This window comes from Montipora capricornis, chromosome 5, assembly GCF_036669925.1.
Source record: "Montipora capricornis isolate CH-2021 chromosome 5, ASM3666992v2, whole genome shotgun sequence".
In the NCBI taxonomy this organism is placed as follows: domain Eukaryota; kingdom Metazoa; phylum Cnidaria; class Anthozoa; order Scleractinia; family Acroporidae; genus Montipora; species Montipora capricornis.
Genome location: NC_090887.1, coordinates 10,874,115 through 10,898,592, shown reverse-complemented (window position 1 = coordinate 10,898,592; position 24,478 = coordinate 10,874,115). Strand labels below are relative to the sequence as shown.

At 37.0% G+C, this 24,478-nt stretch overlaps 3 protein-coding genes across 7 annotated transcripts in view; 2 read left to right on the top strand and 1 right to left on the bottom strand.

The window, feature by feature from the left end:
• The window catches only part of LOC138049437 (SPARC-related modular calcium-binding protein 1-like), a 38,731-nt gene extending 36,454 nt beyond the window's left edge, over positions 1-2,277 (top strand). The window contains exons 9-11 of the mRNA XM_068895704.1: positions 301-336; positions 932-1,033; positions 1,311-2,277. Of these exons, the coding sequence (XP_068751805.1) occupies positions 301-336; positions 932-1,033; positions 1,311-1,615 (443 nt within the window). The 3' untranslated portion in view covers positions 1,616-2,277. The remainder of the gene's footprint in view (positions 1-300; positions 337-931; positions 1,034-1,310) is intronic.
• LOC138049438 (dnaJ homolog subfamily C member 4-like) lies at positions 169-14,928 on the bottom strand. Of its 5 annotated transcripts, none has more exons than XM_068895705.1 (9): positions 14,797-14,927; positions 13,874-13,967; positions 11,858-11,954; positions 10,686-10,739; positions 10,440-10,564; positions 10,196-10,252; positions 9,734-9,865; positions 9,191-9,281; positions 169-601 (listed from the first exon to the last, which is right to left on the bottom strand). In XM_068895705.1, exons 2-9 carry the CDS (start codon positions 13,957-13,959, stop codon positions 347-349), a joined length of 897 nt encoding a protein of 298 aa, XP_068751806.1. In that variant the 5' UTR covers positions 13,960-13,967; positions 14,797-14,927; the 3' UTR covers positions 169-346. The 5 variants fall into 5 exon arrangements, with proteins under 5 accessions (XP_068751806.1, XP_068751811.1, XP_068751808.1 ...); XM_068895710.1 differs by lacking the exon at positions 169-601 and adding an exon at positions 6,023-6,533 and having other exon boundaries at positions 9,195-9,281; positions 10,196-10,249; positions 14,797-14,928; XM_068895707.1 differs by lacking the exon at positions 169-601 and adding an exon at positions 6,023-6,533 and having other exon boundaries at positions 9,195-9,281; positions 10,686-10,763.
• A 62-nt stretch (positions 14,929-14,990) lies between these two features.
• LOC138050196 (uncharacterized) lies at positions 14,991-21,255 on the top strand. The gene is made up of 4 exons (XM_068896654.1): positions 14,991-15,112; positions 15,289-15,349; positions 19,139-19,224; positions 21,103-21,255. Exons 1-4 carry the CDS (start codon positions 15,008-15,010, stop codon positions 21,253-21,255), a joined length of 405 nt encoding a protein of 134 aa, XP_068752755.1. The 5' UTR covers positions 14,991-15,007.
• Positions 21,256-24,478: the final 3,223 nt, after the last annotated feature.

Below are 24,478 nucleotides of genomic sequence, written 5' to 3'. Positions count from 1 at the left end.
CCAGGATTCAACTCTACCACGCTTTGTAAATAGCCAGCTGGGGTTCTTAATACTGTTTCTGTTAACTTTGAATTGTTTCTTTCACATTGTCAAAAGTGGGGTACCTGTAAACTAGCTTGATGGCTAAGTGCACTTCCACCATATACAAAGAAATATAACTTTGCGTTGTATGATAAACAATAATTTTTAATATAAGGATTGTCTGATAATTACCTGCACATACTTGAATTTTTGTGCAACTAAAACTCTCGTTATAATACATAATGTAATAATAATATTTTTATACTTTCATTTTTGCAGTGTCCAACAAAACTTCAACAAGTACAGCAAAGAAAGGTAAGGAAAGTTAACTCACTCTCAGTAGTCTTGATTTTAGACATTTTACTAGGAGAAACCATTGATTATGAAGTGCATTTTTTGGGAGAACTTTGGAAGATGGAATCAGTAGAGGAGCCAAGATGCCAAGGAGACAATGCATTAAATTTATGTAAAGGACGTTTATTGCCCCTTTCCAAAACTCAGGGTGTTGGTGGAAATTGACTCCATATGAACAATGAGATGTGCGATCGTCATTTGCACATGATGTATCAAAAGCAAGATGCTCATGAATGCATGACGGAACGCCAGGTGGCACTGAAAAAGCAAACAAATGGTGAAAAACGAAAGCTTACCCTATGCACAGGATCCCTGGAATATTAGGAATTGCATTCCACTAATGTCGAAACCCAATTACAATTTAAACCTGTGCATTTCTTGCATTCTGATTGGGTCACTCTCAGCTCTGTTTGCACTTGTTTGATACAAGATAAATTGCTGTAACCATTATTCAGTGCTACGTGCCATCTCACATCCAGTGTGTATCTTCGAAGAAATGTACCTTATAAATGTATGGATATAATGATAAAGTGTTTCTGTGATTCATATTTTGCAGAATGTGCCCAAGATTTGTGGACATCCTTTAAAAAACACATGCTTAAGTTATTTAGGAAAGAGGTGGAGGAAGATTCACCTTCTGATAAAGACAGTGAAACAGGTATTGGAAAAATTGACGACAACGTTTTAATCATACTGTACATTGGGGGGGAGGGGCAGTAGGGTTTTTTTGAGACCGCAAAACTGCACAAATACTGAAAACCACAAGAAAAACCATCAAAAGTAATTTTTTACAATTCGAACAAATCAATCTGCTGCAATGAAATACTAATCTGTTGATTGAAAGTAATTTAAACATAATTATAAGTCTACATGTTTGTGAAAAATGCAGTACTCTTGCAAGTCATTCTGATTATTTGTGTTACTTTGGTACACAGAAACTTTAATAAGGAATCAGAGAAGAAGTGCAAGATCTGGTGATCTTCGTCTTCTGGGCACTTTTCTGACAGATAATCAAGTGCTAGTCTGGAAATTCGGTCGTCTGGACAAAAACAAAGACAAACTACTTGTACAAAGTGAATTCCTCACATCTCGCATGAAAAAACACCTTGGAAATGTAAAGCGGGGAAGAAAGTGTGGAAAGAAGCTCTTAAATGAATGCGACTTGGATAAAGACAGAGGATTGTCGATGATGGAATGGACTTTCTGTTTGCGACTAAATAGAGGAATGCCGCTGCAATGAAAACAGTTCTCAGATACTAAGAGGAAAAAGGGAAACACAATGTCCATAGGCTGTCACAAACTGTGACAACACTTATGGGCAAGATCACCAAACAGCGCCAAGTTCCTTGGGTATCACTGTTGACCAGCTTAAAACGAACAAAGTTCATTCCAGAAAATACACAACTGCAAGAACAAACTAACATTTGGCTTACTATATTTGCACATATCTTCTATGATAAAAATATTTTAACCCTTGAGAACTGTTTTTGTAGAAAGCTGCATGGACAGTTAAACAGTTTAAAAATATTGACATTTATAAGTTTCCCCATACCTGGGAAAATTGTGTATGTTTAACCTTAATATGAGAATTGCGTAAGCAGATTTAAAATTAACATCAGTGTACGTTTTGAGACATGAAGCGTTTATCTGAGTGTAACCAATGCTTCAATCAAATGAAAGCTGGGTTGCATCGTGGTAACTTACATGTAAATTTGCAATAATTATGCAAGAGACAAGTTAAGATAATTTAAATTGCAGTTATAAAATTTATACCATAATGGATTCTTGATGCTCATCACAATGTTGAAATTAATTTATAATTCATTTATGAACATTCATTCTCACCTCTGTTGTGCTAATGGTGAATAATGCTATACTCTTAATAAAATAATAACTTTCCAGTAACTCAGTACTTTATAATGATGGTGATAAGTGTAGAGGGTTATCCACCTTTTCAACAACTGGGGGCTGTTCTTGATGGAGTATGTTTCACTTTTATCACAGAAGAAACAATACATGAAAATTCTTAAGGCCTGGCTGACAAAATTAATATTTTGGGGAAAACATTGTTTTGTTGAGATTGAAAAAAAGGAAACAAAATTTTAATTAACTACTTGTTTTGAAAGCAAAATTTGCATCTAGGGAAGCAAAAAAACTATGGCATAGGACACTTGATTCACTTTATAATTTTCCCTTTCTTGGCAAAGAAGGACACTTAAGCATCCACACCAATTTTCTCTCAGCAATGTTTGAAAACTAGTTAAGCCAAGCCCTTAGTCCACTAATAATATCAAGAATATATTGAACAAACTTTTATCAACAAATGCAATAACTTTCCAGGACGTAAAAACCTTAAAATGAAACAATTATTTTGAAATACTTTTTTTCATCTTTGGTGCAAGAACTTGGAGCTGAACAACATATCATAATTTCCTTAGTTTCTGTCCTTCTACTCTGAGCCAATATGTAATACATGTATATCAAAAATGAGCAAGAGTGCTTCTTTGGGGTAAGCAGACACTGAGAAACATATGAAAGGGTCAGTGCTTGAAATAAGCAGTTGTCCAGTCATACGAGAAGACAAGGAAGTTTTCGGTAAAATAAAAAGCCTGGTTGCCTGAGGAAAAACTAACAGACAACCCAACCAATAATAGAAAATGTACCACCCAACTTACTTGTCAGCTTTCTATTGTCAATGTTTGATAGCAGCACTTGGGTTTCCAAATGGGCAACCAAAATCATGGATATGCCCGGCTTTTGAAACAGGGACAACCTGGGCCTGCTTGTTCGAAAGCCAATTTACTAAATCCAGGATTAGTGTAAACTTTTGTTTCCAGTTTTTTTTTCAAGATTGAGTTCTCCTAATGTAATATTTTGCTGAGTATCAGCATTGAACAGCATTTGGAAGTAGAGAAATAAACTCCTTGGTTAATTTTAAATACAGGATTAGCGTTAATCAGTTTTTCAACAACCGGGCCCTGGAGTTTATTTAATTTCAAGCACTGAAGTTGCCAACTGCTGTTATTGTTTTGAGGTGTCTGAAAACCCTGATGAAGTATGAAGCAAACCTTTATAAAAGACATTAACAATTCTAAATTATGCAGTGGTAGGTTTTTGTCTAACGAAAGGATACATGCATACTTTTATTAAGTGGTCTATACCACTCTCACTGGACATAATGTCGTAGACACATAATGATTTGTAGTTTGTGCTTATGAAATCAGAATTATCAGTGAATTTGAGGTGTTTGAAGCATGTCCTGTCGTCGGGGAGCTGGACCTGCTTGCAACTGCCAGGTTCATATCATGTTCTGTCCTAAGTGGTCCTAAAGTAAATTCTGCAAGGCTTTGTTACCAACTCCATTAAAGCCTATGGGTTGACACAGCATTTTATGTCCAAGAGGCTGCAAAATTTTACTTCTAATGGGCTATACAAGTTGCATAAACATGACAAAATATTATTGTCCCACAGCAAGCTAGAGATGGACATGGGTCTGCCCATGTAATGACCCATCAATCACCTTTGTATTCATATTCTGGAAGATTTCAAAGCAGTCGGTGAATTGTGATCTCAGGGAATTAAAGACCCATGCCTTTCACTAGCTCAGACATGGGACAAACAACTCCTGGTGTTGTCAAGTTATTCAAGGATTTAAAAAAAACGTATTCTAACTGCAAAATAACTTTGCCATGAGTGACGAGATTTATCTCCACAAAGAAAAATAATTATTTGAGGTCAGGGTCACTTTATATCAAAGAGGCACCTGGCTTACTTACTGTAATATTAATAATAATAATTGCGTTCGACAGAACGCTTCCTAATCTTCTGGGTTGCCTGTTATCGTGTAGGTGCCCTGTGCACACAAGCGAAAGCTGACCCGTGTTTTTTCGTTCCATGGTTCAACTTTTCGGCGCCATTTTGAATGACGTCACAATTTCGTTGCGCAAAACATTTTGCCTCGTACTTCGTTGTTTGTTGGATGTGTTGGAAGGTTCAAGCTTTATCATTCTGCCTCGTGCTTCGCTGTTTGTCGGACGTGTTGGAAGGTTCAAGCTTTATTTAAACCCTTCGTCGGTTGCATTTATAAATTACAAGTAAAAGTAATGACATTCCGCGATGACGTTCCATTTCATTTTCCTTTCACCGCTCACCGCCTGTGAATGAGCGCGTCGCCAATCTATTTTAGGATCATAGCTGATTTTTTGTTTGCCTTTTTCAACCGCCCACTTGATCTGAGAATAAGACCGAACTTTCTTGCTCCAACGGCTTATTACCTTTGTGGTATAAAGGATTAATTAATACGCCTCGATACGCTGGATTTTTCTGTATAACCAGAGAAAGACGACGTGTTTTGAGTTTTCATGGTAGATGTACTTTAGCGATTTTCGAAAAACACCCAGGGACCTAACAAGCCTATAATATGATGAATATTGCTAACACAAATTATTTTTAAAATACAAGCTAAAATATTTCTTATTTTTACACCTTGAATTTTGATTACAGCGATGTGGAATGGCGAGGGAAAAGTTTGCTTTTCTAAAGCCCTTGCCGGCGAGAGAGCATTGTGCAATGTCACGGCATACACGAAAAAAAAAATATATCTTCGGTTCTACCGTGCTTAATTCGCTGATTCAAACGGTAAAGTGCTCTCCGTTAAAAAATCTTCATTCGAAGTTTGTAAGATGCGCCGATAATATTTATATGATTTTTCTGGAAGGAATAGTTTTTATTTTTATAAAGCACGCGCCGGCGAGTCTGTGTCCGTAGCGTCACGCAAATTGTTTACGAAATTAAATACGTGCGTCTTATTACAGTAGTTCAGCTTTATTATGAGACAAATTAACTCCCGAGTTAGGATTTCGAGTTGGATTTTCGAGTTAGGATTTCGAGTCGGTTTTTGCGAGATGCTCCAGCTGCAACGAATCGCCTTGGCTTTGGTATGTTAACCGTACGCGTGGGAACAGCCATATTTCATTGGCTATATTTTGATTACATTTGTTGACTTCCAGTGGCCACAAATTGTTTAGTCTGTACTCAGCGAAGGTCGAAATTGAATCGATGGAAGAGTACTCTGAAGCCAAAACCTATAAGAGTAAGCCAGAACTAAGGAAGAGCAATGTAAATGCTGACTTATTTTATTCATCAGCGTAAATAATAATTATTGCCAGTCGCACGGAGTTTTTCCGGGAGTTTGTTAACATAAACCACGGATAAACGGGCCGGAAACGCGAGAGCAAAGGTTACAGATGTTAGCTGATATTTGTGCTTCCAGCTCAGAATACCCGGAGTACTAGATGTAACACAAGTATTCTTTTTAGAAATCAGCCTTCATGCTGAAACATTACCAGTAAAAGTGAAAATGTGACGTTTAATAACATGAATTTGCTAGTTTACCGAAACTGGAGCCGTCACGCAATGTGTCATCAAAGGTCATATCGAATCGCATTAAATAAAGCAAGGAAATCAAAATCCACAGAACAATAGTGGACTTTGTCAGTATGTTATATGTCTGTAACACCTCCGCCGTTCACAGTAATGATTTCAGCAACAGACAACTATTATCACAGGCGGAGAACGCACTCCTAATCTTTGATTACTACTAGTAATATTATTATTATCATCAATAAATAGATACAAACATCAGGAATACAACAAGCTTGTGATTCTTTATTTTGGTGACATTTGTTAGATGTGCTCAGCTGTCCACAAGATCATAAGGAAATTATCAAGTGCAAAAATCCCTTGAAATGTTTGGCAAATTCATATTGCATTCACGATTGGAAATGGAGTTCTAGAGCGGTACAAAATTTTAACAATATATTACAATTTCAGAAAGTGATAAGATGGGCCTCTTTTTCCCAAATGCCACATAAAAACCAATTGCAGTAGTTCTTGAAACAAAGATGACAAGACTAAAAAGATAACAAAAAATTTCTTTAATTCTGAACCTGCGTCCCATTTTCAATAAATCTGCTTTTATTGACCGATTTTCACTTTACCACATCAGATAAAATCCAAGTTTGTTCTCTGCCTACCACACATATTCGCTTTACTTCCTTTTTTCATCGAACTCTCTGAGTATTTTTGAAGCGGTTACTTTATCAAGTCCATTGTGTTGGGATATAAGAAGTTCAAGTTGACGTTTAAAACCATTCGCCCTGAAAAGAAATTGCCCCTTTAATTACTCAACTAATGACAATGAGTCTATTGGGATCACTCTCATTTAATACTCAAATGCTACAAGTTCCCAACATTGTAGTCTTCTGCAGAAGTGTGGTATTGCCCTTAATGTCCAGTTTTCCTACATACTTATCCAACTTCCTTGTATTACTTCCCAGAGCCGTTATCACCACATAGTACAGGCACTTTCTAAATACAGGTGTATGTCCCATGTTCCAGAGGCTGGCTACTACCTGGTGTAAGCCTTGCAAAAAACGTCCCGAGAGCTGTCTTAAAACTTTTGTTTAGGCCTACGGTTAGCTTTTGTGCATGTTTAGGATACTTTCTGTATTCTTATTAGGCCTAAACAAAAGTTTTAACCCGTTGACTCCCGGGGGTTCCCCACTGACAAGTAAAATCGTCTGGCGTTAGACAGGGTAAAATACTAAGTCTGGCCGGGTTGGACGTCAAAGGGTTAATGTGACACTATGACGAAAATCGCATCTTTTCTATCAAAGCCATTTTAAGATATAACTAAGTAGCTTGCATGAGAAGAAAAATTCTCTTTACTATTTTCAAATATATCTTTTTCTTCCAGAGATATTCAAGTTTTTAAAATATGCAAATTAGCCAAGTGGTGACGTCATACACCCAACCAAATTTTTATCAAATATGATGAAAAAGGACATCTCAGCCAATTTGCATCAGAAATGTTTGATTCTTTGCAGTAAGATTCTACTAAATGTGCTTCACAATTTGAGCTTAACAGTTTTGTTACCAGGGCAACATACTGAGTTCCAGACCTCTCCAATATTAAAGGCATTTCTGGCCACCCTTGGAGTTCCATTTTCATATTTGCAAATGGTGCCTCATATATACATGACCCAACAAACATATAAATATGTTAGCTTGAGTTTGTGGCCTTGCTTTAACATTTTTCATTGAAATCAAGAGGGTGAAGACTGGAAAAGAGTGAGTTGCCATGGGAACACAATGTTTTATAGCCATAGGTGTGTTTTCTGTAGAACTATTAGCCTACCAAGTTTCAATGGTCTGCACTGCAAATTGGCGAAGATAGCTCTATTTATATACTTGATGTAATATTGGGTTGAGTGTATGACATCATCAGTCATCTCATTTGCATATTTTACACCTTTTTCAAACTTAACTATCTCCGGAACTAACGCAGGTATTTGCAAACGGTAAACAGTATTTTCATTCTTTCATAGAATTCTTTGTGATACGCCTAAAAAATCAAGAGGTAAAAATTTGATCATAGTGGCACTTTAATGGGGGCATAATTTTTCAGTGAGTGATAAACTAGGCTCGATTTCCGCTGCTCACTCGAGTTCGGGTATCCTCCCCGAGAAGAGACGGCTGGACGCGTGAGCGATAGATTGTGTCTGTGACGTAATTTCAAAATATAATTTATGCGAAGTCTATAGTTGCGGGGAAATAGCATTAGACATCCCAAAAACACTGATTTTAAGAAAACAGAAATTACATAACAATGCTTAAAACGTCTGTGCGAAGTTTCCAGATGATACGAGCTTGAGTTTGTGGTTAAATGATCAGAATGATCAATGTGAGTTTGAATTCAACCGGCGAATCATCAAAAAAGTCTTCGGCGGCTTCAGCTCTCGGTCGACCTCATCGGCCCCCTCGTTTTGCCACCAATAAACTCAGCAGTACTTTCAATTGATCTTGAGGAATTTTACTTGTTCTTACATTAGCGAAGTATGAGGAGAAAATTGCAATAGAAATGGATTTGAAAGCCGTATTTTGACCTTGGCGCCAACTGAAAAATCAGTGAAGTTTTCGAACTCAGGCCGTAGAAAACGACACAGTTCCCATTCTCCAGCTTCTCGAACACTTTTCGTTGTCGCAATCTTGGATGTTTCCTACCTTAAAGGCACCGTAAACCTCGAACAGGCCGGGTCAAAGAATACCTTCGCAGCCAAAATATATAAATTTATGTCAGACAGATTTGTGCAGGCGAGTTTCTGATTGGCGGAGATTAACAATAGCTCACCTCACGCGTCCAGCCGAGATTTCGGGAGTGAGCGCTGGCTCATTTCCCGAAACAGCGGCTGGTAATCGAGCCTAGTGATTAACCCATTGACGAGTAAAATCATCTGGCGTTAGACAGTTAATTTAGGCCAGTTTAGGACGGTTTGGATGTCAAAGGGTTCAGACAGCTCTCGGGACGTTTCGTGTGCTCTCATTTTGTGCGAGGCTTACACCACGTAGTAGCCCAGAGCCTAGTAATATTTTAATTTATTTTCCTTTTTAAGTCCTGATATATCTCCTACCTCTTTTCACTTATGTTGTACTCTCAATAATACACTTATAAAAGTCATGTTACTGAGAAAAAAGTTAACAATAATAAGCATTGTTTGCCTTTCGCAAGAGCAAAAACCAATGTACAAGTACAAAGATTTAAACATGATATTACAAACAACAAAATTAATATTTCCCTTTCACAAGCAAAGCATAACGTTACCAATGTTAGTTTCGCAAACCTTCATGGCCCATTCTCTTGACTTTAATTAATTAATCAATTAATAAACTATGGTACCCATTAATTTTATCATTTAAACACTGATAGAATAGTTCAAATTTCCTAAGCAATAATATTAATACAGTAACTTAACACTAACCTTCCTCTTTCTTTTGCTTCAACATACAGCTGATGTGCTCGTCTGCTTGATTCTTCAGCCTGCGTTTTATACACTTTATGCCTTGACCTATGCGAATGATAAAGCACTTAATCTGAAGCTGTTTTACAATTTAATTTTACTTGTATTTTGTAACACAATGAAAAATAATAGTAATGTTAGAACAATTTGAGCAGCAAAGCCAATAACAATGTGACTTCAAAGCTGTTTTTACAACAGAGCGCAAATTTATTTTTGTTACTTTCCAAACTCATAAAGATTAGAAAGAAGTTTTAAATTTACTGGGCACTGCCATTTTGAATAATAAGGTAACATACAGATACCCTACTCTTATTAGTCAGATGTCTGATTACACACTGCACAATCATGGACACAGTGTAAGCAATTTTGAAGTAACTTTTTTCTGATACATTAAAAAAAAAGTTTCTTGTAAAAATTATTTTCACTGGTTCAAAGTCATTCTTAAGTCAGAGTGGAGTTCCCTTGTAATAAGGGAAAAAGTTAATACTTAATCGACAAACCTCACAATCAAGTAGCTGAGTGAAGAACCAACAACCATGAAGACTAAAATGCCAATCATTACAATTCTATTGTGCTTTTGTTTCTGAGCAGCATTCACTACTTGTGGAGAAAAGCCATAAGGTCTTGATTGTCTGTTGATAACACATAACAACTAAGTATTAAAAGGGTAAATCCACTAAATTTGATTGAGCCTGGCACTAAAGCACCAGGTACAAGATCACAAAGGGCCCTCTTTCTGTCCATCCCAAAAATGGCAGGTTTAAAGCACAGGTTACATTCCACAGGTCACTTGTTACAGGTCATTGTTTAGCCTAGACATACTAAAGCAACATCTAGAGGATCTTATTCTTTACTTTGCAATCTGTTGAAAATTCTGACATCCTTCTTCACAATTAGACATCAACATGTGGTAATTAATGCACACATCGCAAAACATGGACTAACAGTAATTAAATAATTACCTGTAGTTTGACCTGCTCGTGGCTTTCTCATAGTAATAACTATAGGACTGTTTCCTGCTGTGAAAATAATCAAATTAGACAAGTTACATGTAGGCACCATATCTTGATTCTTGTTACAGATTACCGTCAGCACACTGATTTCCTTTGCATTCATGTACCCTGTACCTAATTGATAAGTTGTCCAATAAAGTCACTTTTTAAATCATGTTATGAATTCACATACAGTTACATGACTGTACTGTACCTGTGATTTGGCACAGAACCAAAAGGGTTTCCCCTAGATGATGACAAATTACTGGCTTTTCCAAGCATAAGATCGTATTCTTTCCGAGTTCCAGCATTGCTTAATACATTATATGCCTCATTGATCTGTGAAAATAATGTCACCAATTTCACCACTAAGAAGCTCAATGAATGATTATTTCAGTTCACTCTATACGTGGCATGGAAGTAACTAGAATAAAAAAATTGTGTTAATATTATAGTTTACCTGGACAAATGCATCATGCAGTTCTGGTTTGTGTGGATTCATATCTGGATGTGACTGAAGAGTATTAAATAGACATTCCTGTCAATAATGATGGCAGACATACTCAGATTCCTAGATACATTAACTTACAGTAAGCAACTGTCACAAGGGTTTCATTAGGATTTTGCTCAGATCAAAGGTCATCAGCATTTGGCAGCTGGGTATTCTTCTGATACAACAAAGCAAGCAGAAAAGATGAAAACAGCCGGCCAAAGTCATGGCAAAAGAGTGTGCAAAGCCGGTCAATATTTTCCCGGTGCCCTGCCCTATAATGAACCCCATGCTTGCAAACAGGGTTTGTGGAGATATTACTTTTTGTTCTCTTCTTATCTCAACTCAACATGAAAAATCAGCACACCCTGACATCACCTGTGAACTTCATGCTAAGAGAAAATTGTCCAGAAACACCTTGCTGGGAAAGTTCCTGGGAAGGAGTGTTTCATCAGATATCCAAACACCCAAGAGTGAGTTGAAAAATGAGGCTGAAGGCTGAGTTTTTAAACAGATTTTGAGGTGTTTGGAGATCTGATGAAACACTCGTTTGAGTGCTTGACATTGCTTCTTAAAGGAATCAGTATTTTAAGAGATGTTTGGGATCAAAGCTAGCGAAATTTATGCTTACATTGTATTAATACCACATACCCAAACTTCCTTCACGGTAGTGATTTCTTTTGTTTTTGCCTTATAAATTATTCATGTATTGGAGAAATGTGGAATGAACATGAAATGAAAGATAGGAGGATAATTGCAGTTACATGTGGCTAGTTCACACCTGTGTAAGTTGCTTAGCTACAGCAACTGTAATGACCTTTCTAACGTGAATTTGATGATTATCCATTTAAAAAAAACATTGCTGGGAAAACAGAATTGATGGGTATATGATAACTAATGATGTTACATTCCAGCTGTTTACGACATTACACAAATTTTAATGAGTGAAAAAATATTATATCAACAGCCCCTGGAATAGTTTCATACTGTAGGCATTTGACTTTCTAAGCAACTATAATAATTATATTTTTTTTATAAAGCTGTAGTTGGTTATTGATGGTCAAACTCTCAAAATTGTTCTACTGCAGATCATCATTTCATTCATTTAGACTGCCGCAAACAAAAAAAAAGCATCTGTTCACCTGTTTGGATTTTTCAATAAACGCAGACCGTATTTCTCCTGGTGTTGCTGTTTGTGGTACATCAAGAACCTCGTAAAAAGTTTGCTTTCTTGATGTGCTGAATTACATGAAAGGCAAACAAGACAATCATAGATTATGATAAGAACTGTCCCAAAGCCTTACAATGTACAGTGTATGTACATCCTATATAAATTTACCGTAGACATGGTTACAATGGTTAAATTCTTAATATTCTTTGTCATGCAATGATATCTGTAAATATTTTCAAGAGAGATCACACAAACCCGCAACCTTTCAAATACTAAATAATTATTTCAAATGTTATAAAAAGCTGATATCAATAATTTGGCAGCTGTTAAAAATTATTTAAAGTTTTACATCAGCGTTGTAAAACATAGTTAATGGAGCGTGATTTGTTAGAGTCATCCTTTGTTTGTCACATTATTTCGTAAACCTTACGCAACACAAATGAGAAATGAATGTTCTCCTATATTCTAACAATTCGAACTGAGATCCTTTGTCCTTGTTTTCTAATACTGTCTGCTCACAGTTGTATCCTTTGTCTGGATTGGCGAATACGAAAAGGAACAACTATCGTCATTCATGTCGCATCGAGCACTACACAAGTTGTTTGTATCAGATGGTACCTTAGTCTCCATTGGTTTAGCCCTAGACATTTTATTTAGTCTCAGTACAAAGAGCTCCTGACCAGTGAAGTCCAAAGTATCACTCTGTGAGCTCTTAAGTTTACTGTAAGGAGTACCTTTGCTGTTTTCAAATGTTATTCCCACCCTCCCTCCCTCCCTTCGAAGGTTTTCTTGTCGTCAAGTTTAATAAAATTGGGTTGTTTGTTTGTTCGTTTGTAATTGTTTGTAATTTATTTGTTAAAGCAGGTTGAAGTTTTGGCAGCTATTCAGCTGATGTGGACCTGCTATACCCACCCACCCATATACACATAGAGGACAGCCACAACACCAGGAACTTCATCCCCTACTCTTCTTGAATAGTGTGTGGGTTCTTTAACGTCCCACAGGGAACTAACTAATATGGAAGTTATTTGTGAGACAGGACCTCCGGCTTATCATCCTTATCCGAGAAGATTTGAAAGTGTAACCATTTGCGGATGTAATTACAAAGGCAGCACTTTCTCCTCAGTTATCTAAAGACCCTGACTGTTAGTCTGCGGTAGACTCGCAGCTCCTACAAGGTCTCACCTGATTGGAGACCACCCTTGAGGTTTAACAAAAGAACAAATAACAGAAACAATGGACCCTAGAGGATTGAGTTGGAGCCCTCTTGTTTTAGGCCTAGGGTCCATTGTTTCTGTTATTTGTTCTTTTGTTAAACCTCAAGGGTGGTCTCCAATCAGGTGAGACCTTGTAAAAGCTGCGAGGTGACCCTTAGTCCGGCCGGAGTTGAACTCACAACCTCCCGCATGGCAGTCCGGTGCTCAACCAACTGAGCCACTGGTGCGCAGTTCACACCTTGGCACACGCTTCGGTTAAGTCTTGCAGTGACTTCCCCAAGCTTCCGTTTTTTTTCATGCTATGCCATTTTACGCTCTCTTTGTCTGATCCAGCATGTGCCGGCGAAGTTGGCTCGTAGTACTGGGGAGATAAAGAGGCTTGAGCTATTTTTGCTCCCTACAGTACGTTCTTTCCATCATGGCATGATGCTGACCGGAGGTTTCGCTCGAAGTGCCGTGGAGAGTTAGGCTTGTGTACCATTCACTTTTGATAATACAATGTGCTTGTAGCACTGTACAGCATTGACTCGTTGTTGTCACGGTGTAAAACTGCTCCATAATAATTTATATTGAAGTTGGTAGGTCTCAGTTGTTTATATTATTATAGTATTTTGAAGAAGAACTCTGAAAAATCAAAGGTACAAAATAATATTCTCTATAAATATATAGGTTGCTGATTTTCCATTTGGGTTGAGTTTGTTTCTAATAAAAAAGAAGCTAAAACTTTAATCCTTTTTTACATAAAATTAAATGACACACAACAAGCCCACCTTCCTCGTCTTGATACCAAATATGGACATTTTAGATGAAAAACCCCAAAAGCTTGCCACTCGCTCGTCTTCTGGCACATAAACATGTCAAGTTCTGCAGGTTTATAATAAAAATGTAAAGTCACATATTTAGAAAATAAGAAGCATGCAAGTGTAGCATGCTTTTATTAATAATACATTGAGTTTGAGAAAATTTATTTCTAGCTGCAACTCAATTCATTGGCATAAAAATTGATTTACTGCAATGTTTCCCATTATCATCAACATCTGAATAATCAGATATCATCATTATCATCATATTGTGCAAATCACAGTTATTGTCCTTGGTGTCCACCTCCTCATGATGACATCATCATCATCATCATCATCATCAACGTGATCATCACCATATTGTTGTTGTTGTTATTATTATTATTATTATTATCATTATTTACCAAGCCTTCGTAGCAGCACGAAGTTGGATATTGCTTTGATGAACCACACGATGTTTTTGAAGTTCATTTTTAATGAAGACAATACATGTTTTGGATGACACATCATCCATCATCAGTTGTACAGTGAGAAATAAAATGAAAATATGCAGTATTATCACCCTTAAATTAAAGCTGATCTGCTTAGCCTTCCATGGTTTGACAAAATTCATGTCCCGTTAAACAGCTGATGTATGTTGATTCATTTCTTGAAAACACCTCTTTTGTGCCAACAAAGACATGATCAAAAAAAACTGTGACTACTTTTAATCACATAGAGCCCCTTTTCTTCAAGGATATGAACTGAAAAAAGCTGTTATTTCGACCACTGTCACATAAACCTAAAAAAACCGGTGTAAACAACGGCCTGATCTTAAGTTGTTCTAAACAGTATTAAACAAAGTTTTACTTACAATTATAGTTTCCTAATTCCACCTTTATTTAAAATCTCACCTCCTTATAAAAGTGCCTCAAACTTTAAAGCTCAATAAGTCTTTGTCACTGGATCAAAGAAGGGCATGAACCGGTCCATAACAGCGATTTAGTCGGCCAAAGCTATCATTTTACTCCACCCCTACAAGTCATTTTCAAGTTCCCAGGATCCTCGAGTACCTGGCACGTCATCATCTTCAAATGCGCCTGCGTGGTCCTCCTTCGATCCAAAATGGCGACGGCTGAGGTGCATTTTTGTGTTTTGTTTGTAATGTTTTCTCTTCTTTCCGTCACATGCCTCCCTGAACCCGGTAAAAAGGATCTTAAGTTTGATAAGGTAAGTGGTTATTTTTCAGATTCAATATATTTCCCTTTTTTTCCCTAAAAAGATGCAACTCAAAGACGAAGACATGATTCTTAAATTCGGAGTCCACTGTGCATGTACCTCTTTTTCGCATTCATGTTTTCTCTTCATCGGGGTGTTTAAATGAAAGGATTCCCTTTTATGCCCAGGACAATGAATATGGATATTTTCCAAAGACTATGAACAAGGGATACACTGTCGCTGTTAAAGGTTTGTGCAAATTAAAAAGGCTGACGTTGGTAAAATTGAAATCTTAGTCTTAAGCTAATTATGTTTCGTAGGGGTAATTTTTCTGATTTTGTTCTCCACCTAAGAACAAAGCTCTACCTTTCTATACACTGTGTGTGTAGGACAGAGATAATGAATGACATGTAAATAGTTTTTGACCAGAAACTACACACAGGCTCGGCAAGCTAGATGTTTAGCATTTAAGTAAGGTAATAAACTGCGTCCAGTATGTAACTATAACCTCTTCCAAAGAATGCTTTAAATCGCCTACTAGGACATTTCGTTGTTCAGTGTACATGTTTAAAGTGCCTATGAAATAAAAAATAACTAAAGCTTATTTCAGGGCAGGAGCAACTGCCGAATACAGGGCCTCACAGAACCATCACATGCAAATTAGTTAGAAGCTTTTGTAGAACAAGACACACAACAATGGGAGCTTTTGTTATTCAATGATATGGAAATAAGTGTGCTGTATTCTGTAGTTAAGCCATGGAAAATAAAAAACGTAATCCACATTTTTAATCTGCTCTCATGAAACTTACCCTTGAACTTAATTATACCTTTGAATCGACTTTGAATAATTATGATTAAAGACAATGTTACATGTACTTTTTTCTCTAATGGTTGCTACACTGATATAAGCAGCTGTAAATTTAGCTATTTAAGGCAACATTTCGGCCCAGCAGCCCTTTGGTGCTGAAATGGCTTAAACAAGGATTGACTATTTCAATCACATCTAACAAAGCAAAGGAAAATGTTTTGGCACATTTGTATTCAGTTGTATTCAAGAATCGTAGTAATAATATCAGGAGTCACTACATAAACTGAAAGTGAAAGAAAGCTGAGAAACCAAGTTGACAAACTGTCGCCTGTTCCAAAATTTTGGAAGGGAATTTCGAGCTCTTGCATGGTGTCATGCTCCCATGACGGCTTGTAATCGTTAGATTAAGAAACCACTACCGCAAAAACTGTAACAACAAATACTGTGTGTGTTCAATTCTCCAAAAATGGGGAATTTGTGGATCAGAATGGTGTAATGGCTAAACAACTGAATTGAAGGACGTTAAGTCAACGTATATTTTCAGTTAAAGCATTAAAAATGAAACATTTTTTCAACAAGAACATTGATGTCCATCAAGAAGAATCTGTCAGTCTTTAACAAAGTGTTAAGGAAATGCTAAATGTTAAAGAAATGTTAAATTTGGACTGCTTTTTATTAGTTAAAGCCCTTTATTAAGTAAATTGAGGTTCATTCTAATTCAAAAACTAAACACTCAATAAAAGTGAATAAATTCCATTTTTCTTTTCGATAGTTTTGGAAGAAATCGATAAAATCGATACATAATTACAAAAATCGATCAAAATCTATCAAAATTGAAAATCACAAGGATGCAAGCATTAGATTTCTATCGATTTCCGCTATTAGTTGATTGATTAGTGTCAGTTACGATCGATTGTTTGATTTCTATCAAGTATCGAAAAGATTGATTAGCTCTGCACTGTTTATTTGGAAGACATTTTGAAGAGAAGAAACATGGTGATGTCATTTTTGAAATATCTATCGTTTAGGAGATTGTACAGTTTTGGTGTAAAAACTGATGATGTCATTGGTGATTCCAAAGGAAATCAAATTGCAAAATATAGAATATCCTCAGAAATAGTAAAGTAGTTCTCTTCAAACTTGGCATCAGTAATGAACATCAATCAGTGCAAAAAATGACACCCATTGTGTAGTTGCCAAGACAACAGTTGTGCTTCCAGATCAAGTTTGTGCGGAACTGGTGTTCCCACTTTTTGTTGTAACCAAACAACATTCACACTCAATTAGTTGATTAGGAGACCTGCTCTTTGTGTGCTTTGAGCAGGACTGTCGGTCTTGCCTGATTTGAGAGTAAATTGAGATACTTTGTTTACAACCAAAAGGGACTGGAGCCAAAAGTGTGGTCATGTTTACATCATACTCTGCACCGTCTTTCACCTTTTTGTAGGGTTATTACCAGAGCTCGACATTAACGCTTGCCCGATTGCCCGGGGCAAGTGAAATATATCCTTGGGCGAGTAAAGCAACTCTAAGACTTGCCCGATCGGGCAATCAGAATTTTTGTTCGACTAATATTTTGTGAAACGATTTGATTGGCAATGGAGAAAGTGACTAGTAATGTAACGTAGTCACCACAAACACGATTAAAAAATGACAACATTACATCTCTTTGCTGTCACTTATTTTTCTGTTGAAAGATATAAATTAACTATTGGTACAAACCTCAAAACAAATTGGAAGGAGGAACATCTTCGAAAAGAACGTTTGTTACAATGGAACCCAGTTTTCGCACGGCCAAATTTGCTACGATACTTTGATATCGAACAAGCGCACAAGAAAATTGTACCTGTTGTCACGCAATTTCAACCAGCTTTGAAAGGCTTAAAGAACATTGGATAAATGCATTTTAATTCAAACCAGCCTAAGCTCAAAGAGATATTCAAGGAATCTCCCTTGATCTCTTACAGAAAAGGAAAAGCACTTATACATGTAGATATGCTTGTCAAAGCAAAACTGTGAAGGCGACTAGAACACAATGGACACACAGCAGGAGTTGCGTTGGTCTGTCAAACTCATTTTACACACGTTACACAAAATTGACATTTTTACAAGCTTCCTTTGCCTTTTAATGGGCAACAGGTCTTTAGAAGGTGGACAACTGAAAAAAACTATGGGCAACCAAAAAATCAAAACTGGTTGCCCAAAGGGCAAATTAGTAAAAAGGCAAGTGTCGAACACTGATTACTCTATGCTAAGTTCGAAGAATATTACTGTTATATTTTCAGAGATATTTTTGATTTTGTGATCCATCTTCCAGTGGAACTGCTGATGATGTTATCAATTTGCTCATTTGCATAACACAAAAAATCAAATATCTCTGAAAAGAAAAAAGATACAGAAAAGGCCATCCTTCGTTATTTTGAAAACCCTTTCAAATATGCATTGATTATTTTTCACTTCAAAGGCACTTTAATCCTGTAATATTTTGCATGTTCAACTGACCTTTCATTGTAAGACTAGTGCTTTAAAAGTAAAATAGTAACATCTGTAATAGTGTGAAAACACTGTCAAGAGAAGCACAATGTGAACGTCTACAGTCAGTTAACTGAAATTAAGTTCCAGTTAAAGAGGGTCAGGCTTGGGTATTTGTTATCAATCCCCTCCCCCACGTCTCTGATGTCAACTGAACCCCGGGTTGAGGGTTTTTTTCTTGGTTGCCTGGTTTTCATTCTTCATCATGATCATCTTCCAAAAAATGTAGTTGTAAATGTTGTGGTTTAATCTTTTTCCTGGTTAATCAAAATTTTTCAAAGCAGTTCAATTTTGATTGTCCTTTATTTGAGATTATGATAATGAATGTTAGACAAGGAAAAATCAAAATTGAACTGGTTTGAAAAACAACTTTAATCACTCACTGAAAAACTATGTCCCCATTAAACAAAGAAAAAATTTGAAGCACAGCATTTATAAACATCTGGCTGTGGTACATGATGTGCTTTGAAATCATTGATGTACTGTACATGTATGTACAGCCTACTGTCTGTCTGTTGCAGGTACATTGTAAATGTTTACAACTAAATCTTGTGAAGCCTTTTCCTTCTTACATGTACTTCAATCCCAATTTGACTACAATTTAATCATGGCCAGTTACTATCTTTATTATTAATAATTGTATTTATCATTGTTATTATTTATTACATGTACTTAATAATTATCTGGTTCTTTTGTAGGGACGTGCAATGGTACAAAAGGTAAAATCCAAATAAAATGGCGGCTAGTAGTTGCAGAGTGTGCCGAGTGGTATGATTATCTCAAGGTAAAAAAATCCTACTGTACATTGAATCTACAATTTGAGGATATAGGACATACAGTGGTTGGTAATAAATAAATAAATGAATAAATAAATAAGTAAATCAAGAAAATTATAACACATTGCAATAAATGGGTTGTTCCAGAAAAAATCCACACCCCCCCGACGGATGGGATTCTGGAAATTCTCGTGGGAGGGGGAGTCAAGGACCCTGGAAATCCAGGCGGGAGGGGGGATTGAACTCGAAAAAGTCTTCTGCAGGGGTCATCTGAACCGATAGTTCACGCAATTTGAACGTTTAGTTCGGTGACAGTTTGGCGCTCTCAGGCCCTGAAAATAGTAGAAATATTTTGTTCACATATTTCTCACCTGACATAAATGATAATCTAAGTTCCTTCGCAGGTCTTTTTATAGCATAAAATGCGAACAAGATACTAAAGAAAGAGCTGTCGCAACAATATTGCAACGAAGAGTTTGAAACGCCTGACACATTTTTACTATACTCGTACCCAGACCCAGCGTGCCACCGTTGTTTCGTGTAATGATACAAGTAAAGAAAGTAAACAATATTGATTTACTTTCACACCTTCTCGCACTTTGTATTCGCATTTTGTATTTAGAAAGTCAAGTTTGAGAAAGCAAAACAAATAGGCGTCCCAATCCGCAAGAGCCTGGTGAAGAACCCATGCACTGGACGAATCTGTCGAAATCTGAAAGCCATCTGAAGCCGGTTTTAAAATAATTCGTTGAAAGTTGAAAATATATGTTAAAATTTCGTTTTCGTGAATGGGAGCTGTTTCAAGTGCTTTTGTCCTGGATAGGTTCTTTATAGTACACATTTTGTCTTTCCGATTTACTAACCAAAGCCTAAAGACTTTTTGAAACTTATAATGTCGGACTGAGAAAGTTCTTCACGACACGAGTTTGAACTTTCCTCCACTGCAGATTAGAACTACAGGCTCTTGAAGGTAGGATATGTGACTCAAATTATCCAGTCTTTAAGATATAAAAGAATTTGAACGATAAACAAGTTTAGACTCGTTTTTCAAAGGATTTTGATCATGTTTGATTTAAAAGTTTTCGATCTTAAGTGGACGAGACTGACGTTATGTCTCCAAAAGGAATGACTATTGAACTCTTTTGTCATGTTCTCTACTAATTGTATTTACTTTTGGACCATATTTAGCGCAAAGAAAGAACAAGGGCAATTGATTTTTATGAGCTATGAATGTATAAACACTTGTTCGCGTTTTAGCATTTTTGCTCCTTTCTTTTCTTAGTTCCACACAACAGAATTTTTATATAATTTAGCCAAAGCTTTAGAAATTAAAAAAGGACATCTTCTATACGTGATTGTGCGTATTTTCTATTAAAAATAAATTAAATTTAATCCTAATATTTTTCCCGCAAATCAAGGCAGGAGGGGGGGTCTTTTGTCTTGGAAATCCAGACAGGAGGGGGGGCTCTTGGGCTTCAGGAAATCCAGGTGAGAGGGGGGGTTAAAAAACGACCCCATACGTCGGGAGGGTGTGGACTTTTTCTGGAATAACCCAATTATAATAAATTATAATAAATTGTAATACATTGTATCCTATCTAGTACAGTGGTTGAGAGGTCTATATTTTGAAATCTCTTTGAGGCAGTGGTTTTAATAAGTACTGGAAGTCGTTGAAAAGTGTCTGATACTTCACTTAGAGAAGGCAGCAACTTTTTCCCTACATTTCAACCTGCCTTAAGAGTTAAATTTATTTTGACAAATTATGTCAACAGTCAGTTACTATACATGTACTCAAACCAGTCGCAAACTTCAAATTTTTTAAAACCCCTGTGTTTCCAATTTAAATTTTCAAAATTTTGGGTCTTGATATTATTGCATTTGTGCAGGAACATGGGCAAGACGGTATAAAGAACGTGTGGGATTCTGATAACTATCTCAACCATTCTCTAAGTGGGGAAGAGGAAGTTCCTTGTAAAGCTTCCTTTCACTTAAAGGTAGGTGTATTCTGTATGTACGGGGTATTCAGGGTCAGAAATTAAATTTTTTATATGGGTGCCAACTGGCTTATATATAAATGATTTTCGGTGGCCAGATGGCAAATTGTGGTTGCCAAATATTTTTACCTGAAAAATGCATGTTTTGGATTTTGATGGATACCAGAAAACAACGATCACACGGTCTTGTGTATGTGTCAAGCATTATTTTCCACTTTTGAAAGAAGACCTTTTTGAGAGAAAATGTGTCCGGCCTCAAGTGCAAATTTAGAAATCCATCTGCCCCTTAGTGTTTTGAAAATTTCAGCCGTGGAAACACGAGTCCCGTTCTGTCGCACACATGTCGCCAAGTTGTTACTGTGCTACTGTAATGGTCCCAAGAGAAAGTGGAGACAATGCTTATGCAAAATTTTGGAGGGACAAACAAAGAGTATTGTGGTGTTTTTGATATTGGCTAATTGTTACAGGTATTTGTTTGTTACTTCGATTTTTAACGTTGAAGGTGGCCAAAATACATGTATACTACAGATCATGATTTTGAAATCTGTGAAATCAAAGCAAAAGGATGTCTCTTCCAAAGTGTTAGTCACTGCAAATGATGTAAAATGTAATTTTACCTAACAAATAAATGCAAATCAGGAGAAAATGCTAAATGTAGTGACCAATCTCCTGGAGGGGGGAATGGAAACTAGACATTTCAAAGGCCTTTTTCTCAAAAACTATCTGTTCGACCCCTCCTTAAAATTTCAGGATTTCTTTAGCATGAAACAATCATGTATGTAAATAAATAGTTAAATCTGGCAGACGGGTTTTTCGTAAATGGCAAAAACATAGATTTTCATTTATTTTGATAACTAAAAAACTGTCAGATAGATCTTTTTTTAAAAAAATGTTCATGGTTTCCTCTTCATAGTGTTTAATACAGTGTCGCTCAAAAGTAAGTTACCACCTCACGTCGCGTTTCCTGCGCTATGCGATTCCTGCCGTGCGCGATGCTATTCGCGTAGCGCGAGAGTAACCGAAGCGTAAATTTGTGGCACATGTTAGGAACTTATGTGTTATGCGAAATAATTCTCTCTCTGCAGTTGCATGAGTAAGGCAAGACGATTTTTGATTTGTTGATTTGTATGGGAATCGTCGAAATTGACTAAATAAAACTACCCTGAGCTTTATTTCAAAACATCCTTTCTACATAACAACTATATGATTATTATTACCTACAGTCAACAGTGCTGTTATCGCCCACAATCTTAAGTTCGCAACTTGGTAAGGCTTAAATTATCTGAATCGTTTGATTCTTGGACCATTGGGTTAAAATTTGCGTTTAAAATTTTCAGAGCGAGTCTCCAAAAGGAAACGCAAACAAAGGATTATTATTATCTTGAAAATGTGTAATAATACAAGAGTGCTTATGATTCATAGTTTGTTGATCGGCGAACTAAGCTTTGTAAACAATGAAAATAATGTGCTTGGGAATTGCCACATTCAATAATAATGTTTTTATGTACGAAGATATTGCAATTTATTATTTTTGTATTCTTGAGGTCAATAACAAGAACAAAGTACACCACATGTTAATCTAAAGCAGCCATCTTTTTATTTACCCAAAATTCCCTAGTACGTCACATTACGTCATGAGATACAACACTCCTCCTTCCTATTACAACAATTGATAACTAACCTTAAACACAACTAGATACAAATAAACTTAAAGAGCTACAAGTTCAGTCTCTCAGGGGTTTACTCACTCGTCCAGAACGAGTAACCTTTACAGGGGTACCCACAAAATGAGGATTTGATACAGGAACTTTCCTTGTGTCAGGATCAGAATTTATCTGTACCACTGTGGTAGGGACTTCAGCCAATTCTGTACCTACGTTAGGAACCTGGCCAAATTGACTGGATGTTTTCGCTTGCAGCATCACTGGAATCTCTTGCGACAAAGGGGTGGGATTGCATTCTACAATTTCTCTTTCAATGTTTTCCCTTTTAGCATTCTGTCCTCTTGCATCATCAGGTATTAAATGATTGCATGCACAAATCTACGGTTATTACCTGGCACTCTAACGAGGTAAGTCTCAGGGCCCTTTATGGCGACAATTGTACCCTGTATCCACTTCTCCTTCCCCCCCTCTGACATTTTTAACCCTGACTGGCTGATGTAGATCAAAGGTTCGCAACTTTGGATGAGCACCATCTTTGTACAGTTTAGATGCTGCTTGCCTGCTTTCTACACGACTTTTTAAACTTGGTTTGACCAGGGAAAGAAATGGCCGGGGCTCTCTTTTCAGAAACAACTCTGCTGGAGTCTTACCTGTAGTGGAGTGTGGAGTATTCCTGTTTCGGAATAGAATATCAGCCACTTTATGTTACACTGACCTTGTGTTGCCATAAGCTTTATACATGTACATACCTTGAATGTCTGCACATGTCTCTCCGCTAAACCATTGCTGGCAGGGTGGTAGGGGGGACCTTGGGTGAGTTTTATCCTGTTCATTTTCATAAATGTCTGTTACTCTTCAGTCACAATCTGAGGACAATTGTCACTATCCACTTCATGTGGTAATCCGTATCGAGCAAATACGGCTCTAAGGACGTTGATGGTAGCAGTTGCAGTAGTAGTAGCCATGGGGAAAACTTCCAACGATTTGAATGACTATCAACAATGACCAGAAATTGTTGACCCTTTACTTCAGCAAAGTCTACATGGATCCTTTGCCATGGTTCAGTAGCCCAAAGCCAGAACAGCAGAGGAACTGACTTAGGAGTGCTTTGTGTATTGACACAGTCTTCAGAAAATCTGACTCTGTCTTCTATGTCCTGGTCCAGACCAGGCCACCAGACAAATATTTTGGCAAGTGCCTTCATACAACACATGCCTGGATGGCATTCATGCAATTCATCTAACAGATGCCCTTGTAGTTTGAGAAGAATGACCACACGCCTGCCTCACAACAGACAGCCATCTTCTAGGAAAGATCTTCCCTACGATACCAATAAGGTTTTATCTCGGGATCAGGACAATGATTTGGCCAACCTGAGGATGTGTACTCGTACGCTTAAACAAGCACCTTGTCTTTCTTAGTAAAGTCAGCAATTTCCACAGCTGTTACAGGTAAGCTACTGACAGCTGTAGCAAACACATAGTGCTCATCTGGTCAGGGTCCTCTTCATCTCTGGTCAGAACAGAGAATCTACTGAAGAAATCAGCACTTGCATTGTCTGGCAGACTTTTTATAGACAATGTCATAATCATACCCAGATAAAA